Source organism: Pongo abelii, chromosome 9, assembly GCF_028885655.2.
Source record: "Pongo abelii isolate AG06213 chromosome 9, NHGRI_mPonAbe1-v2.0_pri, whole genome shotgun sequence".
NCBI lineage: Eukaryota > Metazoa > Chordata > Mammalia > Primates > Hominidae > Pongo > Pongo abelii.
The window spans coordinates 92,357,913-92,366,763 of NC_071994.2; the positions used below are offsets into that span (position 1 = coordinate 92,357,913).

The 8,851-nt window shown below is 39.5% G+C and overlaps 1 protein-coding gene across 1 annotated transcript; it reads left to right on the plus strand.

Moving 5' to 3' along the window:
* Window positions 1–959: 959 nt before the first annotated feature.
* Window positions 960–6,669, plus strand: LOC100447822 (putative tripartite motif-containing protein 64B). Its single transcript, XM_054525496.1, has 6 exons — window positions 960–1,370; window positions 1,809–1,904; window positions 2,680–2,910; window positions 3,519–3,541; window positions 4,981–5,078; window positions 6,176–6,669. Exons 1-6 carry the CDS (start codon window positions 960–962, stop codon window positions 6,667–6,669), a joined length of 1,353 nt encoding a protein of 450 aa, XP_054381471.1.
* Window positions 6,670–8,851: the final 2,182 nt, after the last annotated feature.

The window sequence follows — 8,851 nt, forward strand, 5'->3', positions numbered from 1 at the left end:
AACCCTTGTTGTAAAGGTCATGTTTGTAGTCCTTTTCAAATCTTCAATGAGCAGACTGGATTTGAAAAGTGTTCAAATAGATCCCATCAACTGGTAAAGACTCCCAGGAAGTAGGGACTTTGATCGCTGTGGAGAAACACAGGGAATAAAGATAAATTGGTGGTCATGCTTCCATTAATTACATCTCTGGATTCTTTAAAGAAAAAAATTGAGTGTTTACTTTCTTTTTTGGTTTAAGTAAAAATTGATTAATTGTTGCTGAGTACTTTCATAGCTTGCATAGTCACCATTTCAAAATATGAAGATACTCTGATGGTCTGAAATCATTCTGAGCAAAAACATTGTCTTGAATAAGAAATAACAATTTTTCATTGTATTTATGTAAAGGTTGAATTTTGGGATTAACATTAGAAGCATAAGTTCAGCTGTTTATAGTTACAGGAGTTAAGTGTTGAAGCCCATAATGATTAAACTAAACACACTTAGATTAAACTTAACCAATTTTTAATTGTCTTTAGAAAAGTACATCTGTTACTTGGGTGCCAGAGAGTGAGACTAAGTATCCCTGTGTAAGTTCCACTCAAGGGGTCATGGAGGAAAAGAAAGAGAGAGAGAGAGATGGGTTTGTATGGGTTTCTGGAACAATCAGCTAATAGAAGTAACTGGGAAGTTATCCTAATTGTTCCCTTCTACCCCAATATTCAGCTTGCCCAAATAACTTATAATTGAGAACATTGCTTGTTTTAAACTAAAATGATGCTTGTCTCATTTTTCCACTTGTGTTATAGTATAAACCCATCTTGCCTATATTTACCACATCTAGGTCTGTACTGGGCTTAAGTTAACAGGTAGATTGAACAGAGCTGAAGCAGACAAGAACTAGCCACAGGCCCTTCCCCCTCCATGTGGTCAAAAATAATTTTCTCTCTTAAATTTTTCTGTTTTAAATTTCCAGAAACATGGATTCAGACACACTGCAAACCTTCCAGAGTGAACTCTGTTGCTTTATCTGCAGGAACTACTTAATGGACCCTGTCACCATTGACTGTGGGCATAGCTTTTGCAGGCCCTGCCTTTGTCTACTCTGGGAGGAAGGCCAAGCTCCAACGGGCTGTCCTGTGTGTGGGAAAATCCCCCAGAAGACTGACTTCAACACCAATATTGTTCTCAAGAAGTTGGCTTCTCTTGCAAGGCAGCACAGACCTCACAACATCAACAGCTCAGAGAAGCAGATCTGTGTGCTACATGAAGAGGAAAAGGGGCTCTTCTGTGAGGCAGAGGAGAGACTCCTCTGTGGGCCCTGCTCTGAGTCACCAGAGCATGAGGCTTATGGCCACAGACCAATAGGATGGGCTGCTGAGGAGTGCAGGGTAAGTGACACCTCCAATGCAACTGGGAATCCACATGATCCTAAATGAGAGAGAAAATGAGAGCTTATGATAATAAAGGTGGAGAGAATGGAGATGGTGAGGTTCTGAATTTTCGATATAAATCTCTAGATATAAATGTGTTCTGGGAACACGGTTTGCTTTTGCTGCAAGCTTGACTTCTCCAGAGCCAGGATATATGAAATCCAATTTCTTAAAAAATTGATTAGCTGTTGGGTCTCCTCAAACTGTCTACTATATGTTTCTGTTACCTCTGATATTCCACATATTAGAATCAAATTAGGTTAACTTGTAAAAACTCTGACCACTTCAGGGGAACTCAAATTTACCCTTCTCTCAACAACAGGCTTTTCTCATAAAAAGGGAATAACATATCCAGTAACGTCTTATCTGCTACTAAAGGTCATGTCTATTTTGCAGGAGAAACTTCTAAAGAAAATGGATCCTTTATGGAGGAGCACTCAAGAAATGCAAAACAATCTAAATCAGGAAATTAGCAAAATCCATTCATTAACGGTAGGGATAAAAAGGTTTTATGTTTTTAATGTAGATTGGCACAATGCTAGCTTAGACTTCTTAGCCGAATTCTGCTTATCAGTTAAAAAATAGCAGTGTCCTCTTCCCAGAAAAAAACAAAAGAGTGGTTTCAAATGATATATCAGCAATTATCATTATACAGGCCAACAGGAGCTGGTGCAAAAAATACTAGTATGTACATGTATATGAAATAAACAGGGCATGATAATTATTCCTGATGTAACCTTGAGGGTTTAGATAAAACTTCCAAGGCACTGAGAATAGGATAGCATTGAGTTGTTTAAATCATTGTATTCACATCGAGTAGTTTAAAGTTTTGCTGTGAAGGTGAGGAGAGAAATAGAGAAATTAGTGGAGGAAAAAAAAACCTGAAGTAATTTCTTTAAAAACTCGGTGGTAGAGTGTATACTGAAATATTTAAAAATGTTTAGAAGAATCAGGCAAAGGAACAAAATAAAATTAAGAAGAACCAGGTAAAAAAGACAGTAATTAATGAAGTAAGAATCCTGTAGAAGCAACACAGGCAGGGATCTTGAGTCCTTTTGAGGTACTGATTTATACAGAAAGGGAGACTAGGAGGAACATGAAGAAAGGATGGGTAGAGGAGACTAGCAAATCTTCAAGAACCTTTTCAAGTATGAGACACAGAGCTTATGAGTTTACTGCTTGCATATCCTAGGAGAATAACAGTGAAGTGTTAAGTGTTTTGCTGAGAGTGAGGAGATGCAATTCTTTTAACTGAGTATCTCTGCAGGACTATGTGGCCCTCAGGAAAGGGATGATCAGATATCAATATCAGAAGTTGCGCCAATTTCTCCTGGAGGAGGAGCAGCGCCATCTGGAGACAATGGACAGAGAAGCAGAAGAGATTGTTCGACAACTCCAAGACAGTGAAGTAAGAATAACCCAACATATAAAAAAGACGAAAGACATGTACAGAGAGCTGTGGGAGATGTGCCACATGCCTGATGTGAAGCTGCTCCAGGTGAGGAGAGAGGGTCCATCATCCAGAGTCAGGAAGACTTTGTTGGGTAATGATGCCAGGACATTCATATGCTACCTGCAAATGTAACTACTCTTAGATAAGTGACACATGCTCCTTGGCTCTGTCATTGCATTTGTCCAGTGACTTGCTTTTGCATATTCTGGTAATCTTTGGGAGATTTTTGCCATTTTGGTAGATCACATAGGACGAAATCCTCTTCAGTATAATCAGGAGTACTAGCCACAAATAAATGTTATCCAAAATCAACCAAATGCTAGGCCAGGAGAATATTAGCTTTGTTAATAAAACTCAATTTAGGTTCCCTAGTACATGCTCACTTCTTGGGATTAAGCCTGGGAGATGGGTGACAGTGAGAACTGGATAGCCGCGTACATCACTCCACAGTCTTATTCTCAGTCCCTTGATTCCTAATGCCCACTGAGGAAGACCACCATGGTTCAGTTGAGGTTCTGTTATTAACACAGCCTTGGATGGTTCCTTAGAGGTGTATCAATAAACCTACCTGGTTAACCCAGAAAAACAACAAAGAATACTAGGGAAAGTAGGACAGAATTCTCATGATTAAGTACTTGTGTTTTTCTTTGCAGGACTTGGAAAACATACTGGAACGGTGAGTTACACTAATGAACTTTGATTGCTGAGAAAGTCATTCCCTTACTGATAAAGTCAATGTACCCTTGAAAGTCAATGTACCATTGAAAAAGGTGGGGATTAGGTTCACTAACCACCTTCATGCAATTCCACATACTTGAAAACCCAAGTATAACTTCTGACTTTTCCAAAACCAAGCTACAAATGACCTCTTATTGACTGGAAGCCTGTTGATACCATAAACAGTCAATTAACATATATTGTATGGTATATGTATTATATGCTGTATCCTAACAATAAAGTAAGCTGGAGAAAAAAAATATGATTGAGAAAATTACAAGGAAGAGAAAATATATTTATTACTCATTAAGAAGTTGATCACCATAAGGGTCTTCATCTTCATTGTCTTCACATTGAGTAGGCTGAAGAGGAGGAGGAAGAGAAGACAGTGTCTCAGCAGTGGCAGAGGCAGAAACAAAAGAAATGGAGTGGGAGGCAGGAGAGGCAGGCAAGCTAGGTGAAACTTTCATTGAAAAAAATCCACTTATAAGTGGACCCCCAAATTTCAAACCCTTATTGCTTAAGGGTCAACTACACGTTTTGAGGTATTTAGCATTGATCTGTGGCTATGTTCCGTTTTGGTTTCAAAGGAGAACCTGGGACCTTAGGCTTCTTTGTCTCAGAAGTTTCCTTCTTATCTGGCTGAATGGATATGTATCTAACAACAGTGTGCCATTCTGGATTTTCTTCTACCCACTCACCCCATCTTCTCCAGCCCTGCCCCAGCAAATCTTAAGAAGATTACTCTGAGTTATCACAAAGTAGTCTCCTATTCTGGAGAGGCGAGAGGTGAAAAAGAGAGGAAGGAGGGAAATGCCCTAAGGACAGGAAAGGGAGGGAGGATTTGTTCCCAGGGATATCAATAGCCAGGCCCTGCTCCATCTCTGCACTCCCCTGTTGTAGGCAGAATCTAAGAGGGGAATGGCTGCCTCAGGATCCTCAGCGCCAGAGCAGACAGGCTGAAAATAGACTCCTCTGGTTTGAACAAAAGTTCAAAACCTTTAGTGTCAGTGGGCATTCCCTGTAAGACCCTGACTGCATCACTGGTGACAACTACTGACTGAGGTCCCAAAGGCTTTGGCTGAGTTTTCTTCTCTCAGCAAGAATCCCAGGATATCTGTATACTTTCAAGAGGCCGGATGGGGAGAGGGAGGAAATGACACTCAGTAATTTTAAATTAGGATCATGTATGAGATAATGGAGAAATTGGACTTTAACATGTTAAATTTAGATAAAAGTAACATTGCTATATCCTCAATATAGTTGAATAAAATGTATACTGAATTTAACAAAAAAGGGAGATTTCTCAAGAAACATGTTGGACGAAAATCTGAAACATTTGTATGACTGTGTGATTATCCCTGGACCTAAAAGTGTAACTGAGGTTGTTCTTTGCAGGACAGAGTTGGTGCAAATGGAAAAGCCCCAGCCAGTGAACCCAGAACTCACTTCCTGGCACATCACTGGAGCGCTAGATATGCTCAACAAATTCAGAGGTAAGAGCCAGCTGCTTGGCAGTACAGCCTCAACTTCTGTTTAGTGGATTCCTTGGTTGAGCTATTACCCATTTTAGTTTTAATTTCTGTGAATTTATCATATATTGTAGAAATAATATTTATCATAAAAATTAGAAAGCTTTGACCAACCAAATAACTAAAACTTCCATAAACAGAACAACTTTACTGCTGTAAGATACATTTCACAACAACTGGAAGCTGAGAGTTCTGTGAAAATGGCCCAAACACGTAAAGCAGCCATTAGACAACAGAGGGCTAAAACCAGGATTAGACTGAATGAAGCAGTGGCTGACCAGGTCATGTAAAAGCAGAACATGATCATCATTTTCAGAAACTTCTAAAGTGCACATGCATGGAAGTCCATCAAATTTTGATGTTTAAAAATGGAGGAGGTGAGGCCGGGCACAGTGGCTCACGCCTATAATCCTCCAAGGCTGAGGCGGGAATATCACCTGAGGTCAATGGCTGGAAACCAGCCTGGCCAACATGGCAAAACCCCATCTATACTGAAAATACAAAAATTATCTGGGCATGGTGGCACATGCCTGTAATCCCAGCTACTCGGGAGGCTGAGGAAGCAGAATCGCTTGAACCCAGGAGGCTGCAGTGAGCCGAGATCGCACCACTGCACTACAGCCTGGGCAGCAGAGTGAGACTCTGTCTCAAAAAAAAAAAAAAAAAGTAACAGGCATGTTTTATATCCCATTAAATAAGAGCATCATAGCAGAGTGAAGTCTATTTGTTAATTATATTGAATACAAACAATGCAAGTGGCATTTTCTACTAAATAAATAAAGAATGTTACATATCTCTTGAAACAAATCATGCAAAGCCAGACATTAAATCATTGATTCATACAGTTAATGATATGTTTGTTTGTTTTTCTGTGTGATTTTAAGGATTCTTCTGTGCTGTAGAAGTCATAATAACCCTTGATCTTCATAGATGACAGTCTCCAAAGTCTTTTTGCTCCCTGTATTCTGTCACTTACAGGAGGTACAAATAAAGCCAGTACCTGGGCAGATAACATCTGACTCCCACGTAACTCCTTGATCTGATTTTTGTTCTTCTTGCAGTGGATGATCTTCTGAGTAAGGAAAAGGCGAGTCACTATATGAGCCTTTCTGAGGATGTCAGAAATGTGATATTTGGAGATGACCATGATGGTGCACCTGGGGAGTCCCAGAGAGCAGAGAACTTTGCAGCATGGGGAGCTCGGGCCTTCTCCTCCGGCAGGCATTACTGGGAAGTGGATGTAACCCACTCCTCCAACTGGATTCTGGGAGTCTGTAAAGATTCCAGGACAGCAAACACAAATCACATTCCTGCTTTTGAGGAAGCATTTTTTCTATTTTCTTCAAAGAGAAACAACCTCTATAGCCTCTCCAACATCTTTCTTCCCTTAACTCACTATGTGCAAAGACCTTTGGGCCGGGTTGGGGTGTTTCTGGATTATGACAACACAGTTGTGAGCTTTTATGATGTTTCAAAAGGTTCCCTCATATACAGCTTTTTCCCTTCCTCTTTGTCTTCCCTTTTGACACCTTTCTTTTGTTTTGGTTCCCCATGAAAGTCAGGTTTCATTATGATTTCCTAGTGAGCTCTCTTGCCTAAAAAATCTTCCAATCTCGAGACCTTGTCATGTGAGACAATAGGACAATGTGTGAGCATCTTTGAGCTCACTGTAACTTGAGGAAACAAAATTATTATCTGGGTATGAAATGGGATAACCACATTGACATTATACATTTGTTTCCTAAATTTTACTTTAATAAAGAGTTGTGAAAAACCATAACTGTCTGATTCCTGGACATTTTATACACCCCAAAATGAAACCCAAAACTCTTTATCATTACTCTCTATTCATTGCGCCTTCCCCACCCACTCGACTCACAATCCCTTTTGTACTTTAGATCTTTGTGGATTTGTGTATTGTAGATACTTTATGCGAAGCAAATAATACAAAATATGGTCTGGGTCATCAGTTACTAAAAATTGCTGATTTTTGTAAATGTGTAAATATATTAGTATAAGAGTGAACTGTACTGTCTTACTGACATATATGCTCGATTATAGTTCTTGGTTTCAATGGCCCTTGCATGCATTCCAAAGTAGCATCATAAAATGTAAACTTAGACTGGAAAAGCTTTGAAAAAGTTTGTTCTGATGCAAATAATTTTTAGCTGAACAAATTCTTTTTTTTTTTTTTTTTTTTTTTTTTTGCTTCTAGCATAGATTATTTATTTTATTTTTTATTTTATTTTTTGAGACGGTGACTCCCTCTATCCCCCAGGCTGGAAATACAGATGCCTGACATGGGCTCACTGCAACCTCCGCCTCCCGGGTTCAAGCGATTCTCAGCCTCCTGAGTTGCTGGTATTACAGCAACGCCTGGCCAATTTTTGTATTTTTAATCGAGACCACAGGATTTCACCATGTTGGCCAGACTGGTCCCAAACTCCTGACCTCAAGTGATATGCCCGCCTCGGCCTCCCAAAGTGCTGGCATGACAAATGTGAGCCACCAAACGCGGCTGATTCTTATCTTCAATATTCTCATAAATGCTGGATTCAGAAAAACTACTGGTTTATCAAAGTCATTTTATTATCATCTATGTTTTCTTCAATGTTAACTTCAAATTGGGAGTCTTGGTAATAAAAGATCAGTAATTGTGCATTGTCTTTCATGATAAATTTGGTCCATCCTGACTATGTGCCATTCTTTGCAAAGGATAAACAGCTTGGGAGTCAGATCTGGAGTTAACGAAACCTGCAGATTCCGTAAGCAAATAAGTAGAGACGCTGTGTTTAAATTGTCGGAAACCATCCTTGCCTCTGGGATATTTCCCTCTTATTGGGAAGCTAACTCATATGGCTCTAGAAATAGCGTACTCCTACGTGTTGTTAAGAATTTGCAGATAGGTAAATCTTCAATGCTTTCAATGAATTTCCCTTCTCTTAAAAAGTCTGTGAAAACCATCTTCTAAAACTTCTTGCTTCAATGTAATTTTATTAAAAAAGATGGAACCAAAGCCAGAGGTGGTGGTAAAGGCTACAGCCAAACTGAAGGGTCTCAGCAGCATAGGAGACAGGAGGCTCAGAAGAGAGCCAGGCAGAAAACATCAAAACCTCTGGAGACTATGCATGCACCTTGTGCTTCTCTTGAAGCCCGATGCCAGCGTTGACTCCAGCACATCTATGGTCCTTCAGTCTTGAAGTCTCCAGATACCTCAGTCCCCTATTACAAAAGTTTCAGAATCTGTTTTCATTTGGATAGAAAAGGGGGTCAGAAAATTAAGAACTTTACCAGGTTTGGACAGAGCAAGCTGGGATGGTGTGGTAGGTATTGAAATTAGCTGTGGATACAGAAACTTGTACTTGGAGAATAATCGTATTTGTTGTGAATTTTCAAAAGACAATATTGAACCAAGGTCATACATCCCAGGTTAAACGTTTGTAAATAAATTATTTTACAGGACTCTCCCTGAAAAGTGGAACTTTGAAGAATGACCTGTTGGTAGTATTAGGAAAGAAACAGAGGCCATAGTGAGGGAAGAAAGGAGGGATGAAGGGAGCAGAGAATGTGAACTGGCATGCCAGACAGATTAAAAAATAATGAAAACAAAAGCAAAAATTACAGATTCCATACATTTCCCAAAGGAAGACATTTATGCAGCCATCAAACATATGAAAAAAAGGTCATAATCATTGATCAGTAGAGAAATGCAAATCAAAGCCACAATGAGATACCAT

Coding starts and splice junctions, on each gene's coding strand:
- LOC100447822 (XM_054525496.1), top strand. CDS start 960: ATGGATTCAGACACACTGCAAACCTTCCAGAGTGAACTCTGTTGCTTT. Junction 1,371..1,808: donor GGGCTGCTGAGGAGTGCAGG/GTAAGTGACACC, acceptor TCTATTTTGCAG/GAGAAACTTCTAAAGAAAAT. Junction 1,905..2,679: donor GCAAAATCCATTCATTAACG/GTAGGGATAAAA, acceptor GTATCTCTGCAG/GACTATGTGGCCCTCAGGAA.